Source organism: Carlito syrichta, unplaced genomic scaffold, assembly GCF_000164805.1.
Source record: "Carlito syrichta isolate Samal-C Ts95f unplaced genomic scaffold, Tarsius_syrichta-2.0.1 Scaffold308229, whole genome shotgun sequence".
NCBI lineage: Eukaryota > Metazoa > Chordata > Mammalia > Primates > Tarsiidae > Carlito > Carlito syrichta.
In genome coordinates, this window is record NW_007252325.1 from 123,182 (window position 1) to 146,956 (window position 23,775).

The 23,775-nt window shown below is 35.1% G+C and overlaps 1 protein-coding gene across 3 annotated transcripts in view; it reads left to right on the plus strand.

Annotated features, from left to right (window-relative positions):
* KCNK2 (potassium two pore domain channel subfamily K member 2) overlaps positions 1 to 23,775 on the plus strand; it is a 138,945-nt gene that overhangs the window by 89,262 nt on the left and 25,908 nt on the right. For all 3 annotated transcript variants that reach the window (XM_008065322.1, XM_008065320.1, XM_008065321.1), the window contains exon 6: positions 8,755 to 8,894. In XM_008065322.1, the coding sequence (XP_008063513.1) occupies positions 8,755 to 8,894 (140 nt within the window). The remainder of the gene's footprint in view (positions 1 to 8,754; positions 8,895 to 23,775) is intronic.

The following is a 23,775-nucleotide window of genomic DNA, read 5'->3' on the forward strand; positions in this document are numbered from 1 at the left end:
GTATTTATTAGTGGGGACTCCAAATTTAGAGTCATAGCCCAGTGTCACGGGAGAGTGAGGTGACAAACTGATACCCACATGCTATTAAGTATAATCCAATAAGCAACTTTATTTTTTCTAGGATTTATTATATTGTTACTCCTCTTTAAATATGTTACTTTAATTTCATTTTTATTTTACAGAGGAAATAATAATAAATGGTAGAAATATACCTTGATAACAAGCATAAGAATTTGATACGATTCAAAGTATTCTTATTTCCTAATTTTTATACTTTATATTATATGTAGACAGTGAATAATTGTTATTCATGAATTAACACTTTTGCCTTGGTTTTATTACTACTTTGTAATTCCAAATGAGATTTTAATAAATGAAAATAAAACACCAAATATTCAAAAAAGAATTTGATATGATTAATGTGACAAATGCTAAGATAAATGGACTTTAAATTCAGTTAAATTGACTTTAAGTTTTGTAGACTCATCTTCATCTTCTTAATTTATTTATTTTGTGGCTATGTAGATCTTTGTGAAACTGTAGAGCTTTGTTCCTAGTACTATAACCTTTACATGGCAGGACCTTGTGCCCAGGGAGTGTTTTTGGAAAGAGAATGTAGACAAAGGGGCAGATGTGGCAAAGACTGGTAGCAAATGTGTGCCCTTTGCAAGATATTTTGGAAAAAACAGAAATTGTGACTTTTTTTTTAAGGAATCTTGAAAAATAATTGCTTCAAATAGTTCAACAGAGTATACAACACTAGATCTTGCTTTTGATACCTTACAGCTATAAAATTAGCTGTTGAGCTAAGGCAAGTTTCCCATCTGGGAAGTATCAGTTATTTACTACTTAGTACCTTTCCTCTTGCTATTAGATGTTGCTAAAGACAGTGTTCTCACTTCATTTTGGTATTTTCACCAGGAAAAAGCAAGAGGCACGGCTCTAACTTGAACCTTTCATCTTTCTGTTGGGCTGTAAATCTCAAAAGAAAACAAAGATGTGTCTCCCACAGTGCACACTCACTGTTTCATACCTTTCTCAAAACCGGCAAAACCTGCTCCAAAGAAGATTAGAGTTCAATTACATTGTTATATTGAATTTCTCTGAAGATGACTTAAAGAACCTATTTTTCAAACTGTGGTGTTAGTAAAGGAAAAGAGTGAAGTTTAGGATACAGGTTGTAATATACTTGTATTTTTTAACATTAATTATTAGGAGCATCTCAAAACACGTGAAGATGTGGTGGTTTAGACCAAAACTCTGAAATAGTGCTCATCCTCAGGGAATGAGCAAGAAGGATAGACTTTCTATGATGAGAAGAAAATGTGAAAATACTCCTATTTCTATATATTTCTAAATCTCATTCCTTGTTTTTATTTTCATGTCATAATTTTTATGATATACTAGAGCATAATGTTTCTAATTTATACATAACCATATATTTAGATTTTCATATGCATTACTTTTCCAATGTTGGTGATAAATCCAAAGCATTTAGAGACCACTGGTGCATACAAATAGGCAGTGGTCAGGTATTTGTGTATGTGACTGAATATAGAGTTCAGTGTATAATACATTTTCTGCAGGGAGTGATCTCCAGAAAATTTTAACTTTTTTTTTGAGTTGGAGTCTCACTCTATAGCCTAGGCTGGAGTGCAGGCACTTTCACAGCCACCCCAGCATCGGGGCTCAGTTGATCCTTCCACCTCAGCCTTTCAAGTAGCCAGAACGACAAACGCATGCTATCACGCCTGGCTAATTTTGTGATTTACTGTAGAGACGAGGTCTCATCAAGTTGCCCAGGCTGGTCTTGAACCCTGGGCACAGGCAGTCCTCTTGCTTCAGCTTCCCAAAATGCTGGGATAACAGGCTTGAGACACTGTGCCCGGCCGCAAATTTTAATTTTATGTTCATAATTATGCAGGGAACTTGTCTTAATGACTGGTTACCTTAGTGATTGGTACCTGCTTCTTCCTGATGGCCCTTTTTGTCCTTTTTCAGTGCTCAATGTTCTGGGGCTAAATAAGACCTAGGAGACCACAACCTCAATCCAACTTATTTGACATATGACTAAGCAGACCCCTATTGCTAAGAGTAGTGAGTGTCTCAGAGTAACTGTTCCTAAAAGGTGAGAAGAGAGAAAGGAAGTTACTAGCAAAGTGTCATTTGCTTGGTCTTAAAAGCACCTATAATGATTTATAGACAAATTTGTAGAGATATGTTGAAGTTAATGAGAAAATTGTATTTGAGAATTAATGTTGATTCCCTATGTTCTGTTTCTTAACTTTTGTTGTTTTGTCATTTGACTGTAAATGTAGGGTGATCAGTTATTAGGTCATACTTACCTTAAAGATTGTGAGCTAAATCAACCGTTCTTCATTAAAATCTAAGAAGTAATATTAATTATATGGTTTTGTGTGGAAGATTGTCTTTTACTTATTCGGGTTTGCTTCTTTTATTTACAAAGTTCCATTATTTTACAAGAAAGCAAACATACAAAAAAAAAACATTGGTTGGTGACTCTTCAAAATTGTACAGGTCAATTAATGACTTACAGTTAAAGTTATTTTTCAAGGCTAATGGCTCCTTTAATATATACTGTTAGGGCTGGAGGGAGTCACTCAAGCCAATAAATGCATTTCATTTCCACAGCTTGTCTAGAAGCTGCACAATGACGTCCTTGAAAATACTCCTTTACATAAACCTGGTTAGTTCATAAGAGGTAATACGAATGAGTGAAAAACCTAAGTGCAAATTTATAGTTTCACAAAGCAGTCTCCTAACATTACCTAGTTTTCTAATAAAAATAAAAAATTCTAGGCAAAAATTCAGATGTTCTAAGAAATCCTTGTGGTTAATATTATGAAAACATATTTTCCATCTGAGCATAAATTTATTTAACCATTCAAATACATCCTCTTGGAATTTTGATAGTGAAATTTATTATATTTGACTAAATAGTGAAATTGTCACCATCACACATGTAGTTATTGAATGCTTGCCAAGGTAATCAGGCTTCATGCCTAGTGCCTTGTGCTCTTTCTATGTAGAAAATATAACTTGGGGCTGAGCATGGTGGCTCACGCCTATAATCCCAGCACTTTGGAAGGTGGAGATGAGAGGACTGCCTGAGCCCACGGGTTTGAGTCCAGCCTGGACGACATGGCAAGACGTCGTCTCTACAATAAATCAAAAAATTAGCATGTGCCTATAGTTCCAGCTACTTGGAAGGCTGAGATGGAAGGATCACCTGAGTCCAGCAGATCAAGACTACAGTGGTGGTGAATAGCATGCCACTGCACTCCAGCCTAGGTGACAAAATGAGACTCCAACTCAAAAAAAAAAGAAAAAAGAAAATATAATTTGGGACTTTCCCAGGTAAAATGCTTTTTATTCTAGTACATTTAACTTTTACTAATTTACAGCTTTTTCTCCATTCTATAATCATTTGCTGTCACATTTTTGACTTGGAAAAAACATATTTGTATGTCTCATATTAAGAATTAAGGTATTTCTGGAATTATGTTTTGAAAGCCATTATTGGGAATGTAGTTTTAGTAACCAAACTATTGCTTTCCTGTATAATCAGAATTATGACTCATTCAGTGGAGTGCTTGGAGCTTGCTCAATTGAAGAGGATTTTATCATGAAAACATAAATCTCTTTCAAAACCACAGCATTTTTCTTTCAAAACAGTTAAGTAGAGACCCTCCAAAAAAAACAGTACCTGATATTTATTAAGAGTTTGGCAACTACATCTACGGCATCTATTAAAATTGCTGCTATTGAGTTAAGCACTGAGTAAAAATTTGCCAAGGATTGAACAGATATCAAGGGAAGAACCTGATAAGGAGTGAGTTCTACTGAAGAGTAGACTACAATCACTACCACAATGACTCAGAAAAATTACTTCGATCAGAAGGTGAGGGTTTGTGTTCAGTCATTCACTCATTTATTTAGGTGTTTAGTGGATACACATATTGTATACTAAATACCATGCTTAGCGCTTGATAATAATCGCTCTAGCTCCTGATCCAATGGGAGAGAGTGTATGAAATTCAGGAGCAACAATCAAATTATAGAAAGCCTTCTTCTCTTTTTGGTAATTGTTGTGTTTTATAATACAGAAAAATTCAGCAAGGAATCTGGTCACTCCTTGATTTACTCTCAGGACTCTTAGGAAACTCATAAGAAAATTGATAGCTATCTGCATGAGTAGCTAAATGAGATTTTATCCAGATGGTTCAAAGTGTTAGGGACTATGGAAGAACCAAAAAGTTATTTATCTTCAAGGGTTCAAAATGGGTATATAGACGCATTATAAAATCATGTGGAGAAAAAAATGAAGGGGAACGCTTACAGTGATTGATATTTATGGCTTTGTGAGACAGGAAGTAAGTTGTACAACATGTTGTGAAAAAGATTCCAAATTGTTCTATATTGAGATTTAAAGGTAATTTCTAGGGATAGCAATTGTGTACATTCTATATACTTTTCCACGTTTGTGTAGAGTGAGTGAGACAATGGGTTGATTTTTCTTTCTCTGTGATTGTGAGACTGCTGTTCTTCTCATGGCAGTTTTCCTAATGTAAGATCAAGCATCTTCAGGGAAATGGACAAGGACACAGCAAAGTAGTGAGTCTCCTGATGAAACAATGCTTGTCTTCAGATCCACGTGGTTTCTAAGTAAGAACCTTGAAGAGAAGAGGCACCCTTGTTCGACTTAGTGTTCCCAGACTTAGCTAAGTATCTGCCAGGGAGTATGGATGAAACAGGTCAGTGAAGAAATGATAAGAAGGACAGTAGCTGAGGTCAGTTACTGAGGACAATATGGACCACCATGTTCAATGGAAGAGCCTGTACTTTAGAGCCATGCAGACCTGAATTTGAATTCTAGCTCCACTGCCCTTTTTCTGTGTGGCCTGACACATGTTATTTTCCCCATTGAGATTATGACATTTCTATTTTAAAGTGGGATCTTTACCACTGGGATTTCAGGGAGACAGTATAAACTGGCCTTTCACTCCTGAGTTCCAAACAGACCATGAGAATGATAGTAACTGAATCATCAGCTTTATTGCTAATAAAGGCAGGGGATGATATGGCTTAAGTCTGTGGCCCAAAGATCTTAGTAAGGCCCTGCCTTAAGTCAATGGAAATGTGAGGAATGGGAATGCAACTCCCCTTAACACCCACAGACTTTAGGATGGACTGATTTCATTTAGGTAAGTAATCAGTAAATTAACTTTTCACTCTTCTCTCCCAATCTGACTTTGAATATTCTGTAAATCAGCTGAAATGAGCATATTGATTGAGTTATGACAGGTTACTAAGGCCAGAATAAGAAAGCCATCCAGGAGGTACCTGTCATGGCCTCATGTGCTGCTTTGCCCCACAATCTAACTATTCTTTGGAACAAGGGAGGAAAGAGCTTTCTTAATGCTGTGTGGAGGGATTGTTACCGGCAAGTGTTTAGGAAACTCACCTTGTGGCGAGAACAGTTCCCTAACAAAAATTCCAGCCTGAACTTTCTGCTAGGTTGGATTAGGGTCTAGTTAAGTTCCTTATGCTGCAAGCATCAGGGACAAGAAATCCAGAGAGATTTGGTATCATCTAAAAGAAGCTGTCACATATCGTATAAGAAAGTCAGGAAGATTAGACTTACTTTAATTACTTGAAAACCTTTATAAGATTTCTTAAAACTTTATACCTCCACCCTTCCTTGCTGTTTTTATTACCATCTATATGCTCTCCTATGATGATTAACTGGAAAGCTCTTAAAATGGAAAGGATTTGTGTGCGTATTTTCAGTGGCAATAAAGAAAAAAGCAGTGGAGTTACTATTCCTGCCAGGTCAGTGGGGCCCCAGGAGGACAGAGTGGGTTGTAACATCCTGCAGGCTGCATCTCATGAGTCTGTGGAAAGAGAAAAAATGGAGTGGTGGAGAAAGGGCTAGGGAGTGTGCAGGAAGTCAATAATAGAAATTGCCGTAGTTTCTTAATAAGCAGTAGACACATGGGTAGTTTTCTTGAACATAACTAGATTGAAACCAATGCTTGTAACTGTCAAGATTTAAAAAAAAACATTTCCTAATTAAAAACAAAAACTAGCAACTCCTTTTAGCAAGTTATCCTAACATTACATATATGTTATTTCAGAGGAGATTCTTAGGTGAAGAGAATTGATAATGTGAAAATTAATTCATGAATCTTAGTTATTAGAAAGTGAGTAGGATTTGTGGGTTGTTTGACAATACTCCTTATATATAGTATTATATATAGTTTTTTCCTAGATCATCTGACTGCCAGTATTTCATCCAAAGAGTGGCAATTTAAAAAGGAAAAACATTGTTTTCCCTTGTGCTTAAAATCCACTAAAACTTGTGGGTTGAACATTTTACCCAAATATAGACCTTTTAGTGATTAAGCTAATTTACTCTTTCAAACTGACATCCTGTTTATAAGAAAAAAGACTTATAAAAAGTCATCTTGAACATGAACCAAATCTTCCAAAATCAACATCTTGGTGAACTTATGTGTTAAATGAGTCACAAATATTTGGATGAAGATTTTCTGGTTTTGAAAGAGAAAGTACTTGGGAAAAAATGTCATTTTGGTTTCATTGAAATGGAATTTGAAAAAATGGAATTTACTGGTAAACCTATCATATAACAGGTTTCTGCACACATTTCTTAAGTCAATTCTGTGAATTTGTAGAGCTGCATCCCCGTTGGGCCAAGTCTTAACCATCATGAGTTGTATTTTGTCTTCATAATTCTTCCCAGAAATGATTTTTTAAATGATGCACAAAGTAAAAATTTTACAATATTTTGAAGGTGATATTATTTACTTTGTAAATTGTATTCTTAAAATTATTATTTGTCCCAAAAGAAAGCTAAACTTATGTCCATTCATATTATTTGGTTGATAGAAAAATGCTGTCTTTTTACTGACCCTTTGTTATTTGAAATGTCATTGTGAGCAAATCAAAGGCTAATTTATCTAGATAACGCTATCTATATTCAATATTATTTATACTTGACTTTGATGCATAAATGCAGTTTATTAGCTGTTCTTCTGAATGTATAGGTTGAATATTTGTGAGCTGAGTAAATCCATGACCTCTGTTTAAGCACCCCCAGTCTCTGTGTTGCTGTTTCTAAAATCCTTATTTCCTGCTCTGTCCTGTTAAGTGTTAGATCTGCATTTCAGGGTACTGCTGGGTATTATCTCAAGCATTCCAAAGCTGTCATGTCTTAGATTGAATTGCTTTTATTTTGCTAAAGTTTCTGTTCTTTCCCCTATTATGTTACTCTTATCATCTCCCAAGTGAGGATCTTTGGTCATCAGAGAGCTCTCTCACTTATCACACCAGCTAATGGGTCATCAGTCCCTGATGTTCTTCATCTAAAATGACTCTTCTTTTCAGCCCTGCTCTAACTCCAACACAATAATTTCTTAACTAGTTCAGAACAAAAACTTCTCATGGGCCTTTTCTGCCAATTCTACCTTTCTGCCACTAGATCTTTCTGTACATGTAGTCAAACATAAATATAGGACTTATCTCCCTATTACTTCTACCTATTCTCCATTGAGTTAGCATCAACTCTTTGCAATCTGACATAGCCTGCTTTTTCTAGATTGTTCGCTTCTACCTGTCTGCTCCTTGGTTGTATCTATGTGGTACTTTATCCATTACTAAAAGTTCTTTGAATATACTGTGTGTTTTCCATACTGAGCTAGTCGATGTTTTGATCCTCATTACTTAAGACTCACTTTCCCCCTTCCAGAAGTAAAAATCATTTCTTCTGGGTTCTTTTGTAGCATTTTCTGTCTCTTTTGCTATCATTCAATATATCCCTTTGAGGTTAATTACCTATAGGAAATTTTCTTGGTTGTGAATTTCTCAAAAAGAGGGACTTGATTTCTTATTTGTGTAATAATAATAGTTTCAGTGTCAGGACTTAGTAAGTCTCCCGTTAATATGTACTAAATAAAGAATGTGTTGAAATGGATCCAGATTCCCGTAGGTACAGTTATTGTATCAAATGGATGGAGAAGTACTTCAATGATTAAAGTATGAGGACTCCTTTGTCAATTTTTTTTTTTGGGACCTAGGGACTTATTTTATGACAAACATGGAAATTTCTTGAAAAGTCAGATAATTAAGTAATGGCAGTATTACCTGCAAAATACTATTTATTTACATTAGATCCATCAAGGCATTGTTACCAATCCATTGTGCTGATTACTTTAAAATAAAAACCATCATAGAGTTGGACACTTTCTGTTCAGTTTGGCATTAAGTCGATTGGTTAGCAAATATTAATTGGCAATAAGATAAATATTCTAAGTTAAATGCATACCAAAAAAAGGTTAATCTCTACCTTCTACTTGTTACAATAGATGTGGAAAGAAAAGCTTAGTACACATGGAATAATTAAGTGCTAGACTGAAACCGATTATAGTAAGTGAAAGGAAGCATGAACCAAGGAAAAATTGTTATTACCTGAAGAGGAAATGAAACGTCTCATTAAGAAGATCTTATTTAACTTGTTCTTGAAAAATAGTTAAGAACTACATGAATGAAAACAAGATGTTCAGTATGAAGTAAATAACATAGGTCAATTGACAAGAATATTCAATTATTCCATTTTGCAAGCCCAAATTCAGTTAATAATTTTAGCAAATATCTAGATCCTTTTACTTTTAGGAATATGAGGTTATTTTGTTCTACTTTGTTTTTCTCTCACAGGTGGATCAGATATTGAGTATCTAGACGTCTATAAGCCTGTTGTGTGGTTTTGGATTCTTGTCGGGCTTGCTTACTTTGCTGCTGTCTTGAGCATGATTGGAGACTGGCTTCGAGTGATATCTAAAAAGACAAAGGAAGAGGTGAGAATTAAGATGTGTGTAAAAGCACATGTATTTGGCTAATTAAGTAAAGGTTATTTCAAATTATTTTTTATGAATATAAAAATTTAAGAATATTCAGACATTGTTTAAAATTTTTAACATTTTACATTTGGTGTGATTTTGCTGTATGAGGTTTGGAGGAAATATATGAATTTTAACATATTCATTTAAAAATATTTATGTGCCAGTTGCCCTGTAGGAACTGAGGATAATTGTAATAAAAAATTTTTCTTCATCATTTATTTTGTTTTCTTTCTTTTTTTTCTCAAGGGAGCAAAGTTAATTTTATTCCATAAATTAAAATATTATAGAAAATATTTATATTAAGTTATCAGTAACATGAATTAGTGAATGTTTTATATAATGTTGACGTGTTTGTATTCTATTCAGTGATTTCATTTTCCTCATTTCTATATAAGTGTATGCAAGTGCAAAAACACACATCTATGCTCCAAAACTGTATGCATTTTGGCACTTTTCCTGTGTATAGATTTTGGGTGTTTAAAAAATTGTTCATTTACTTATTTTTGTACAACTATACACATTGAAGTAAACATTAGAATTTTGCCCTGTTACATTTTAGAAAATTTAAATATTGATTTTGAAGTTTTATTGCTTGAAAATTAAATTTTGATTTCACATTTACATGTCCAGAAGTACTATTTGTTTGAATGTGATGGAGTAGTGCTCTATTATGCATCTTGTTTTTTGCTTCTGGGTCTTAGTCAACCTTGCTAATTATTTCAGAAAACAACAAATCTGTAAAATCTGCACCTGTAGTATATATTGCTTTTTTAACAAAATTTTCTTATTCATTCCATAATCTGCTGTCCTAGCCAAAGACCTCAGTGCCAAGCTTTTTGAGCATATACCTAAAAGAAATAAAATATGATCAGAAATGATAAAATTGATTTCTTTCTACAAATATTTTCTTTATTTCCTTTGAAAATTATCATGTAATAATTTTTTATTCATATGTGGAGTGCCTACGCTAAGTAACAAGAGTATAAAGTATCCAACACTTCCTTTCATGGATAACATATTTCCCAAATGACAATTTGCATATTCATTTTATATGTATTAATCTATGTCTTAGTTGCATCATAAAACCAAAAATTTAAAAAATCTAAACAAATTAGGAAGACAGTATGCTTCACATTCCAATTTAAATTGTGTGAAAAATCCTGCTTTGAAAAGAACCCTAATGGACTAACTTCAATCTTAGGCTTATTATCCATGCTTCTGGTATGTGTCTGCGTGCGCGCATGTGTGTGTATGTGTGTGTGTGTGTGTGTGTGTGTGTGTGTGTGTGAGAGAGAGAGAGAGAGAGAGAGAGAGAGAGAGAGAAAGATGGTTATTCTAACGTCAAACTTCATGTGTACTTTTAATTTTCTTGAGATGCTAAGGAAATTGTAGCCAGGAAATGTTTTGGATAACATAGCTAAGAAGAGAACTATTTAAACATCCAGCCATAAACCAGCTTTGAAATTAATTTAAAGCCACACACACATAAGCATTTATTTCTTAAATAAAATAGACTTGAACAGAATCTGTCTCATATACTTAGATGGTTCAAAAAAGAATTGTTTTGTGATACATGCACATATATAATATTATTAAACTATATATTATATACATACACACTGATATTGTGGACCATATTCAAAAAGTTTAAAAGCCACTATGGTGAATAATCATATAGTACAAAGGGAAATGTTATATATTTATGAAATTGGTATAGAATATCTGATTAAAGTTTAAAAATGTAAATTATTAAAAAAATTAGTGGGTTTTTTTGGTGATAGAACTAGCTGGTACAAAGCATTAGCACACTTTTCCAGAGTTATGAGGTAACTATCTGTATTAGTCTGCTCGGGTTGATATCAGAAGATACCACAGACTAGGTGGCTCAAATAAAAGACATTTGTTTTCTCACAGTTCCGAAAGCAAGAAGTCCAAGAAGGTGACAGCAGGATTGATTTCTGGTGAGGCTTCTTTCTTAGGCTTGCAAATGATGCCTTTCCACCATGGCCTCACATGGCCTTTTCTCTGTGTGCATGGAGAAAGAGGGGGAAATGGGTGTGGGGAAGAAAAAGGCAGGGGAGGGGAGAGAGAGAGAATGGAGACAGTGTGAGGAGGGGGAGAGGAGAGAGAGAGGAGAGAGAAAGAGAGAGAGGAGAGGAGAGAGGAGAGAGACAAAGAGAGAGGAGAGAGTGAGAGAAAAGAAGAGAGAGAAGGGGGGGAGAGAGCGCGCACACACACTCTGGTGTCTCTCCCTCTTCTCATAAGGACACCAGTCCTGCTTGATTAGGGCCTCATTCTTATGACCACACTTAACCTTAATTACCTTCTTAAAAGCCCTGTTTCTAAATACGGTCACATTAGGGATTAGGGATTCAACATATGTCTTTTAGGGAGACACAATTCTGGCCATATCACAATCGTGTAAAGTAAATTTAAATTCCTAGGTAACTGATTTATTTAGTATGAAAACCAAGTGTGTGTGCCTACTTATGAGTGACCTTCATAACTCTCAACTGAAAGTATGAGATATATAATTGTGTTTTCATGCTAATTAAGCATTGCATTTTTTTTTCTTACCACAAATCTTTTGGCTTCTACCTAGTGTTTTGGGTAGCATGTACTTTCTTATGATTGCATTTGTAGAGAGTCCATGTGAGTCAAGGCCATGACTAAAGGTTTATGTGAATCCTCTGAAGCCACAACTGTTCTGGACTGTTGAGCCAAAAAGAAGGAACTTTCAATTTGAGCAGATATGTATTTTCTTAAGTGCAAAATAGGGTCACAAATTCAACAGAGAATGTGAAGAAAGGAAAAGGTAGTTTACAATTTAAAGATTATCAGGACCCAAACTTTTATAAACAAAATACTGCTAAAATTCCCATAGCAATGGAAAAATGATTAGTTGTTAATTTTAAATTTTGAAATAACTAACTAAAGGGTATAATTATATAAAAACTAACCAGATATATTCTAGTTGTCGTCTTTCCATAGGTGAACCAATGCCAGGTATTCCTTATTTCCGCCATACCTAAACTATTCCAGATAATGCAAGTTTTACAGGTTTTAAAAGTGCAAGTTTTAAAAACTTCCAAAGTGTTAAGAAACAACCAGATAATGTCTAGTTTTCACTTTCGATGAATAAAAATGCTAAGTGTTTTTGATAACTGGGAATCCTCTCCACTAAAAAAAAGTTCCAAGTGCAGAGTATACAAATACAAAGAAAGTATAGCTTTAAATGTTCAAGTGATAATACTAAGATACTTGCTTTACCTAAATGAAAATATTTTGTTTAATTAAAGTCCCGATCTTCTTTTATTTTCAAAAGCAAATCTGTTTAAATCATATTGGTCATATGTGGCTTTATTTCATTTCTGTTATCTATGTGAAGACACATTTTGTTCCCATTGAAGGATAACTTTAATAAAAGTATTGTGGTGGAAGCAAGGACTAATACTGTTTTCCTCAACATGCTGAAAAAAAATGTGTTGATATAAATAATCTATCTGAAATGCTTGAAGAGGAAATGATTAGTTGGAACAACACTATTGTTTCAAAAGTTCCATATGTAATTGTAGTGAATCTGCATTCCTCAGGGAACACAATAATGAGCTCAATAATTTTTCTGTGGAGCCATACACTCTTTTGTAAAAGCATTTTTTAGTTGCACTATTTTTAAAGCTCTAATGGAGAGTAGGCATGTGTTTAACAGTAGGGATTGATATAGCTGCTTATCTTTTCTATGAAACCATCAACCCTCTTCTGAGGAAATAAAGTTAGTTTAGAAAATAGAGATTATTTCGGCATTCTGGATAATCCAACAGTACTGCTACCCAAGGGAGGAGTAATAAAAATCTAAGATGTGACTCCAAAACTCGGAAGGTAAAATCCATGCTTGCTTAGGAAGCAAGTAGCAGGTAGTGCATCCTTATTATACATAGGCTTAGCTCAGGTTCTTACCGTTTGCATTTCTTGAGCTTGAAAGAGCCTGTGGTTTTTATATACTAACCGTATATATGTATATGCACCATAGTGTTTGGGATATTCCTCTATAGGCGTGAGAAAAACACCACTATAGCCCCTACTATCTCATGCCAGTGTTGTCAGGTTGTGCGGCACTACACGTGGCCACAGTGAATGGATAGCCAAGCAAGCTTGTTTACCAATGTCGTCTCAGTCTCTAGAGCTGTTCATGCAAGCAAGATGCTCACTTTAGTAGGTTGGCCTTATATTAAGAAAACACCCCCTTTGAATGGGTAGCTCTAGTGCCAAGGAGCCTTGAAAGACTGTCCCTGAACTTATATATGGCCCTAGTATTGTGAAGGGACACCAGAATATGGAGGAACATAGTTTCCTTCTGCTAGTTACCTGGTAGCAGCTTTTGGTATTCTCTGAATTTCACTCGGGGTGGTAATGACATTTTCAGTAAAAGAGCTAGAACTTGGAGGCTCTTTATATTGGCCAGAAAGGGGTAATTAAAGAGCAACTGGAGCCCTGGAAAGTTTGCAATAGACCCCTTTATCATTATATTTAAGGGAGAAGTGCTTTCAATTTGAAAGTTTTTACATATGATTTTAAAATAGCATAGACTTTATTCTGACAACTTTAGAGAGCCATTGAAGGATTTTAAGTAAGTGGAATGAATGATGTTGGCAAGCGTGAGAAGATGGATTAGAAGTAAACAAAGCTACGTTCAGAGAATTCACTTGGGAGAATTATTGAAAGTATCTAGGTAATAGATAATGAAGGGTCTAGGGTCACAGTGGGATAACGCTGAAAGTTGAGATTTCAAAGATATTTGGGGGATAAAAGGAATAGAATTTGGTAATCCAAAGGCTGTGTGGTTAAAGAGAACAGGGATGACATCCATGCTTCTAACTTTGAGTGAGATTACAGAACACAGGAAAATGAGACTTTGAGTCAATGGGAGGGATGAGATAGCTCATTTTGGACATGTGATTGGTGGATTTGTTGTATATCCAGGTGGTTAATTTACTTCTAGAACATTAGATCTACATGCATGGAATGTAGGAAAAATGTAAGCTGGGAAGATAGTTTGGGATCATCACTACATAAATAGTAGTGGAAGCTGTGTACGTATAAATGAATTTACCTCATAAGAGTTTGTAAAATAAGTCAACAATAGAGCTAAAAACTTAACTTAGAGTAACACCTTCACTTACGGAACTGGATGTGGAAACTAGGAAGGACTGTTTAGCAAATAATGTAGTTAAATAAATTGATTCAAGGTAGGATCTGTTGGAAAGGCAAAGGAGTTGAGGTTTTGAAGACAGGTTGTTAAAGTGATAGATCTTACTGGCTAAAAAGATCTTACCGGTGAAGAAAAACGAATCCAAGGAAAGGCTAACATAATAACATAAAATAGATGAGTAAAGTAAATAGAATTCGATACGTGATTATGCTCCAGGTGTGCTATTCCTGTAGAAAACAGTGCAAATATTTTCCCCTGAAATTTGTGCAACACAGTGGTATGTCCTAAGATAGTTTGGGCCGCATAAGGCACAATTCCAGAGGGCAACATTCACTGTGATCTTATGGAAATAAGAGCTCTTGGAGCACAACTAATAGAAACTCACATAAATGATGTCCTCTGCGGTTGAACAGTGAGTAGCCCTGGTCCTAGGTATTCTTGGGCACACATATGAGATAAATATGGGATGGTGCTGGGTGGGAGGTCAACTATGGAATGACAGTGTTACAGTGTCAGGAGGAAGAAAAAACTGGAGACGTGGATATCTGTAAGGAATTAGACTTATTTAGTGTCTTATTTGTTCTTAAATGATTTATTCATTTATTCAAAAATTATATTAAGTACTTACTATATGATGAGTACTTTATTAGATGCGGGGAGTAAGTCTTCATTTGTGGTAGTTTGAAGTCAATTTCTTCATTGAGAGGATTCCACAGGTGGTGTGTTTCCTTACTGGTCTTTATAATACTTCCTTTTACTTTTCTTCTTCTCATGCTGGAAAAAGGAGTTCTGAATAAGAAGGCACTTAATCTTTGAATAGAGATCAATTCTTAAAATAGCCTACTTTAACTTTTTCTTTTTCACTCTCACCCTCCCTTCCACTCTCTCTCCTTCCCCCCTTCCTTCTTTCCTTCCTTCTTTCTTCTTCAGACTGTATATCAGATTTTGTATCCTTTGATTTCTAACATACTGCAGAGTAAGGGGTATACTGTTCAGTACAGTTTTGGGGGGTGATGTTTTTGTTGTTACTGTTCTCTCATTGAGATACTAAAGTAATTATACATGACTATTTGAAGTTGGACTATGAGCATAGTATTCAGTGATCTTAAAACTAATTAGGTTTACATTTGAATGCATATAACTCTTCTTTGGCCAAAGGGTAAGAATGAAATAAAATAAAAACAGGAAGTGTCATAATGGGCTATTCAAACTAAGGCATATATAAAAGGCCCTTCTTTTCTATCCCATGGGGAGACAGTCCTATGGGGAGACAGGTGTCCCTCACTGTACTATGTGAAAAGATCAGAGCAATCAGATTTTGCGGTTCAGCTGATGATCAATATTTGGCTGTGCTTAGTCGTGCAAAAAAGAAAGCTTTTTCTCTGTCCATCATAGCCTCAGCTCAGCAAGTTATTGTCTAGTTAGTTAGTAGGCAGTTGGAAAGTAGAATATAATAATGCAAGACTTAAATTATGCCTTAATGTAACTAATTTTCAGAAGCTCACACATGTTTAATTACTAAATGAATTTTATAGGCAGTTATTTCTGCAGAATCAAAACCCCCAAAACCTAGTCTCTATATAGTCTCAGTATTGTATTGCATGCTATCAACCTTTCTGAGTTAGAAAGTTCAAATACATGCTAAAAATAAAATAAGTTCAAATATATGCTAAAAATAAAATGATTTGAGGGTGGTAAAAAATGAAAAAACTTCTCTTTTGGAATACACTATTTCTCTTTTAATATTGAATGAGGTCATGATGTGAAGTGCAGAGCTGCCAAATGTTATAATAATGGCTAATAGGGAAACAGAAGCACAGAGAGGTATGGTGACTTGCCAAAGGTTATATGGCTACTAAGTGGTAGAATCAGTAGTTAACCCAGAAGGCTTGACTCCTTGGCCTAGCCTTTTAACCTTTCAGCTCTGCTGCCTCTCAAGTGCTCAAAATGTTGGTTATGTGTTGTTGTTCTTATTCTTTTCTTCCTCCCCCTGCCACTCCTCCCCCCTCGTCCTTACCCTCTCCTCCTCTTCGCTCTCCACATTTGGGTAATATTGACATAGCAGAAACAAGCACAAGAAGCTGATCTCTTTATTACTGTGTAACTACAGAGAAAAGCTTTGCAAATTTAACCTGATCACTACTTGTTTATGATATAAATTAATGACATTAAAATCAAAAGTTTTAATATTGTTTCAAGTGAAAGGAAATGATTTGTACGGTTTCTGGAAAGTGCACAGGGTTTAAGGCACATAAAACTGAAATTTTTTTCTATCTCAACTATTTACCAGTTCTGCAAAGTCTCCAAAACTCCTACTCTCTCTGAGTCTCCATTTGCTTATAAAATGAAGGTACGGGAACCTCCTTTATGAGACTGCTGTGGTGATGCACTGGGGAGTGTGTGATGGGGCTGCATGCTTCTAAATGCTTGTTCTTTTCCTCATAGTTTCTGAAGAAATTAGCAACAAATTGTTATCCCAAATGAAGTTCTAATACTTTCATCTATATATCATCATATATTAGTCTATATAGAGCATAAAATACTGTGAGTGCTTTTATGTCTAAACATTTTATGTGGTAGAAGTAATAAACACAAAAAGATAAACAAGAAAACATTGAAGGTATGTATGTTGCTAGAATTTAATCACAAGAGTCCAGAATAGCTTAGGGGGAAAAATGCGTATAGGAATTTCAAATATATAGGATGTTCTATGGGTTTTAAAACTAGTTTCTACATCAAATGTTTCTCCACCAGATTACTGTTACCTTAATTCTTTTCTTGAATTAGAACCACAGATTTCCTGGGGTCCTGCTGTCTCAACTGAGGTAAAATCTCTCTGGATTCCTCCTTTTATTAAAGTAACAGGCAGTAGCTCAGTTGTTATCTTTAAAAAAATGCAGGAAGATTTCTTTTTTCTTTCTTTTTTAGATTTTAGGTTGAATGCTCACAATTCATAAATGCTAACTTCTTTTTGCTTCAAGTATTTCACAGAATGTGTCTGGTAATGGAAATTCAGAGTAATTTTTTCTACTCATTTGTACGTAAAGAAAAATAACTTAAGATAATAGTTTTTGCCTCAAAGCTCTTTATAAGTAATTTCATTTTCTTTAGCAAGAGAATACATTATGAGGATTTAGTGCATCAAGATATAATATTATCTATCGTTTTTTTCTGTTTTGAGACTGTCATCTGTTTTGAGGATTTTTGTTAGGAAAAGTAGCCACCGTGAACTTTGCTTTCTAAACAGTTTTTTATATTTTTAATCAAATCAAAATATTGTGCTTGCCTGTATTCAGAACAAAATCAATCACATTTTACAAAAAACATGAAACTATGTTTGCTGAGAACACAGTGTTTTCAAACATGGATCAAAATGAATTTGATTTTAGTTTTTCTTCATAGATGGCTCTTTCGTAACGAATATTTGTTTTTGGTTGGTTGAGAATAATAATAGGAATAGGAGGCACTTTGAAGTTAATCAGGGATTATTTGATAATATTTTGTAACAAAGTATGGTGATTTGTTTAGTATTCAGTAGATGGCACCCTAATTGTAGTAGGAAATTAAACTCTTCCTGCCTCGGACTTGGTTTGAACCAAAAGAACAGCCTCCAATTAATAGCTTGTGTGTGTATGTACACATGAGTGCACATGTATGCACACACACACGGAATCTCCTCTTATTTCAGAACAAAGAACACCTATTCTACTTCCGGTAAAAGTGGTAGTCATCAGTCCTAGTCAAGAAATATTTTCCTTTGGTGCCCCTTCCAAATGCATGTTAGGATGGCACTTCCTCTTCCTTTGTGGTCGGTAAGTCAGATAAATAGATATAGTATCATATACCCTTCAGAGGGGGTATATAAGCACGTAGGCATCTATTCATGTGGCTCACCGACCACAAGGAAAGAGGAAGTGCCATCTTAGCATGCACCTGGAAGGGGAACCGAATGAAAATGCCAGTGAGATGGGGGCAGAATTAATGTGAGCAGATGGGGAAAAGATTTCATTGCTCCCATGAGCCCCTCAAAATCTCACTTGCCTCTGGCATAGTCCCCATAGGAGATCGTGGATGCTGTGTCAGCTTGGGTCCCTGAATGACTACAGTGAGCAGAGCTCCCTGCTGACTTGTGGATATTTAGCAGTAACTAGAAATTAACCTTTGTTGCCTTAAGCCATTAAGATTAAGAAGTCATTTGTTCTGTTATGATCTCCCCATCCTAATTCAGTAAGACATCATAATCCTTGTTTCTCTAATTCAAGGGAAGAGTTAAATAATAATGTTATTCAAGGAAAGAGTTAAAATAATAATATTGAACATTATTTTATATTATTATTTTAATAATAATATTTAAGGAAAGTTAAAATAATATGGGAAATTTAAACTTTATGTGTGATATTCTTATTGGTGAGTTTTCAAATCTGTGACAAGCTTAAGTATATTATTGGCATGTATCTTATTTAAAATTATCTGGTGGTTTTATTAAAACAGAAGCATCAAGGTAAGAGCTGAGGTAAAGCAGAGCAACCTACTTTTTAAGGAAACTACCAATGGGCAGTCAGTTGCAGAGACCAGATATTTTTGTTTCTGTAAAAAGGCAGTTTCTGCTGTCAGCATTACTGTATCTGTATTTCTGATTCTGTATGCTCACTCAGGGCTGTTTTCAGTGTTACTGTATCTGTCTTTATATGTAAACTTTCTATAATAAATCTTGTATAATACAAAAGTATTCAGGTGTAAAAGAGTGGAATATCCTTATATGATATTATTTTTGAAATTTATTGGGTCAATTTGTATGAAATTGTTCAGATTCAACTATTTTTGACCTTAAGGGTTACAGTTTCGTATGATTCAAACTAATTTTCCAAAGAACTATATTTACAAACCATATTTACAAATATTGTAATTTTCATATTATAATCTGTTCACTAGACTATGACCTATATATTAGGCAAAACCATATTTGGCTGTATATCTGTGGTATACTTTCTTTATTCATTTCTCTACTAAAGCTTTTCAAAATTCTATTTTTGACTGTATACAGATGATAGACTGATTATCTCATCTCAACTCGAAGACAGACCAATTTGTTGAACTTGCATGTTCCACAGATCTCTCTTTGCTAAGCTTGTCACATGTCCCTCCAGACTGTTATTCCCAATTGCTCTCTTCTTTGCCACCTGGCCACGTCACCTGTTGACGAAGTCCTCTCTGGGGTCACTGCACTCCGAAAATGGATATAGACTCCTCACTTTTTCCCCCATAACATAGCTAATACAAGACTGAAATAATTTACAAGTTTATGAAAAGTTTGTGGATAATTTAAGGGAATTGCAAGGAAGAAAAAAAAAGACAACTTTATGCTAGATTATCAGACAAGAGGCTCCTAGAGTCTCTTGGCCATCTTCTCAAAGGGTCTCCCTAGGCTGTTCCCTCCTTAAACCCTAGCTTGATGTCATACTGCAGATCTCTGTTTAGCAAAACAAATGAGCTTACTCTGTTGGATATTCCCTCTCCTGAGTGCAGAGGCCAAACTAGCAGAAGACAAGTTGACACAATAACAAGATATGTACAAGTGGAGAGAGCCTTTTAAGTTATGAAATGTGATACCGGATGTATCATATTAGTCTGAGCAATTGCATTTGGATTGCTTCCTTAGGTAGAATTTTTCCCAAGAACAGTGTACAGGTACTTGACTTACATGTCTGCATAAACAATCAAATAAACAAGCATGCTCACCGAAGTAGTCACTTTCGTAATGAAAGAGGTTCTACTACCAGGATAAATTCTAGCTCCCATCCAGAATATCAGGCAGCTTTGGATCCCAGATATGTCTATTTTTTTATTATCTTTAATTAAATAACAGCAACAAAGAGGTTCTCCTATCTCATAGCTGTATACGACTGCTCTGCTTTTGCTATTATCGTAAGCTCTCCACATCTACAAGCATTTACGTATCTTCTGAGCAAAATGCTTTGCATGAAATATTGGCCTAAAGTTGATAGAAAATAAATTATATTGGGAAATCTTACTCTGTGGATAAATTCATTTCCAAAATTGGAGACTTTGGGTATAAATATGATGATATTTTTCATGGAATTTCTCAGAAATGCCAAGGTTTGTGATATCAGTGGCCTCTTTAATTTCCTGGTGGCTACTTGTGACAGGCTAAGATATTTATTTGTATCTAGCTGTGTGTGTGTGTGTGTGTGTGTGTGTGTGTGTGTGTGTGTGTGTGTGTGACATACGGGGGACCCTCCCGAAAAAACAATTATTTTTTGGAGGGTAGATTCCTTTTAGTACAGGTTTCCCTGCTTGGTAAGTGTTCTAGGAACCCATCAACATCAGTGTGTCAGCTAGCATTGTGAGAGGGTGCATTCGGATTCAGTGAAGATTTTTGTGGCATTACGGGTAACTGGTTCTTCCACCATGACAATGCACCTGCCTATACTACACTGAGTGTTCAGCAGTTTTTGACCAAATACAGCATGACCCATGCCCCACCCTCCCTATTCATCCAATCTCGCCCCGAGCAATTTTTTTTTGTTTGTTTCCCCGATAAAAAAAGTCCTCAAGGGAAAACGTTTTGCAGATATGGAAGAGGTGAAACAAAAAAGTGGCAGAAGCACTAAAAGGCAACAAAATCGATAAACTCAAAAACTGTTTTGAGCAGTGGAAAAAGCATCTCAATAACTATATTGTGTCAACTGGAGAGTACTTTGAAGGTGACTGAAGTTTAAACATGTAAGAATGAATGCACATTTTCAAATAAATTCCATATTTTGGGTCACTCTTGTATATACGTGCACACATATACATGAGCATACATGAATTCACCTTTACTCTTACTTATGTTATGTCTACCACACTTGAGAACATGCTGAACATATTTAACTTAAATATAACTCAGTTTAATGACTACTGTTTTGTGTTTAGTACATGTTTCTTTTGTGTTTAGTACATGTTTTAGTACATGTTCATTTAAACAGGCAAGGCTACGGAGGACATAAATAAGCAGGGCAGGATAAGAATTTTTTTCCTCTTTTGAAGTCACATGGACTGCAGCACGCAAACTTTGTTATAAGTGTGAATTCACCAAAAGGTAATATTGTCTAAGTATAGAAGAAAGAATGATTTTGCTAAATAGCATCTCTGATTTGCATGTTGGAAACTATTATGACAAAATGCATAGCACAAATGATTTCATTCCATAAGTACTCATTAATTTGTTTGTTCATCAAGCATGTTATGATTGCTCATGGTGTGTCAGGCATTTTACTAGGTATCAGAAATCCCTCAAGGAGAAGTTTATAGGTATGAGGGGGGTATATAAGTATCTACTAATAATTACTACAGGATAGATACTGCAATAAAGAAATAAGAAGATGCTTTGTGTTCAGTGATGCACAGAAATGGGAATTACTAAATCTAATTGGATGAAATGGGGAAAATTGCATACAGAAAGTACCCTGACTTCTCTGTCCTGTTTTACGTTCAATCCAGTGGTCCTATGATCTGAAATATATCCAGAATACAATCACTTCCCACCTTTCATCATTTTTCCCTGTACCACCATGAGCTCACACAGGATTGTTCCAGGGACCTCCTAACTAGTCTTCCTGCTTTCACCTTTGCTCTATGTAAAGTCCGTTCTCAACAAAGATGCCAGAAAAATCCTTTGAAACATGAGTCATATCATGTCATTTCTCTGCTTAGAAGCTTTTGATTACTCCCCCTTGTCCTTGGAATAAAAGTAAATGCCTGCAAAGTAGGATAAAAGGTTTTATGTGATCTAGACCTCATTCCCCTGGCCTCTTCTCTTACTTTTCTCTTTCCACTTGCTCATACCCATCCAACCTCACTCTCCTCTTCTTCATTCCCCAGCACACCAAGCACGCTTCTGTCCCAGTACTTTTGCACTGAATGTTCCCTGTGTCAGCAGTGCTCTTTCTCCAGGTACCTACCAAATAACATTAAGTCTTTTCATCAAATGTCATTGAAAAGTTTTTCTTCAGTGTCAGTGGGACCCACCTTGGGCATCCTATTTAAGATTGACACTCCTTTACCCTGAGCACCCTTGGTTCTCCCTGCCCTGGTCTGTATTTTCATCATATTCACTGACTTCTAACATTCTGTATGATACACTCATTTATTAAGTGTACTTGTTTATCATCTGTCTCTCTTCCTAGAAGGTATTGTTCATAAGTGCATGTCTATATATAGACATATGCATGTGTGTGTATACACATACACGCACCCATATATATGCATTCTGGTTTCATAAAATAAGAGTAATCCTACTTGTGTCATTTGTACCACACTGTAAGAACTTGTTGAACAGATTTAACTTAAATATAACTCAGTTTAATGACTATTGTTTTGTGTTCAATACTTGTTTCTAAAGGAAAAGGCAAGGCATCAAGAACATACATAAACAGGGAGAGATAAGAATTGTTACTGTTTTGCTGTATCAAAATAAACTGAAGGGGTCTAGCATATAATGAGTCCTCAATAAGTGCTTATTGAGTTGAATGGATGAAAATGTGTAGAGATAAAATAATTCAATTCAGAGAAAGGGTTAGAATTCAGAAAAAGAAAAGAATAGATCTATAATGCAGGGAGTATTTTTTCGTGCTTATTTTCAATACTAGTGTATCTTTTACCTCACTGACAAAAATGAAAGCTCTAGTTTTTCTTCAGTGTCAAATCAGAGATAAGATTTTAATTTTGTTCATTTTGTTATGTTTTTGGTAGGACTAAAGTATACTTAATTTGGTGGTTATTATTGTTTACAGATACAACATGAATAACAATATTTAAGGGATGATTAATTTTATAATTAGATAGTTTGGCAAATAAGCTACTTAAACTTTTCAAGAGGCTAAAATGATTCATGCTTCAATGAAAAATCTTGAGTAATTACTGTAATATATAGTGCAAAGTTTAATACATCCAAGTAGATGATATTCAAAAGTTAATCTCTAACTGCAGCAAAATGTCAGAGAAGTTTTATTTTCATTTCTGATGCGATGGTTTTAGGACAGGAAGTTTCTTGGCATTTTTAGTGCTTTTGTTGTTATTATTTTATTTTATTTTAAAGTAGTTGGTCCATACTATTTCCTGCTGCTGTGTCAAAGAGTACCCCACTCCCTATGTCAAATACCACTTCTAACAGTTTATTCTGTTTCAAGCATAACATTTTCTAGAAAATTTTAATATTTTTAAACTTTATAAATTATGTAAAATGACACATTTGCTGATTTGAAGGGCATGTATTTTAGGTCTGCTTATATATAACTAATATGTTTCTAGAGAACAACAAACATAATAATAGTATTGGATAAAATGAAAAGGGTACTTAGAGAAAATGTGTTCTCAACATAAAGTTAGTTCAATATTGTCCTCTGAAAGAGAAACTGATATGTTTTCCAAGATCTCCAATCAGAAACTATAGTTTCCCTTGATGTATAGTGCTAAATAATCTACTGGTTTTTTTGTTTTTTGTTTTTTGTTTTTTGAGTTGGAGTCTCACTCTGTCGCCCAGACTGGAGTGCAGTGGCCGCTCCCGGCCCCCGCAGCCTCGACCTGCTGGGCTCCGGCGATCCTTCCGCCTCGGCCTTCTAAGTA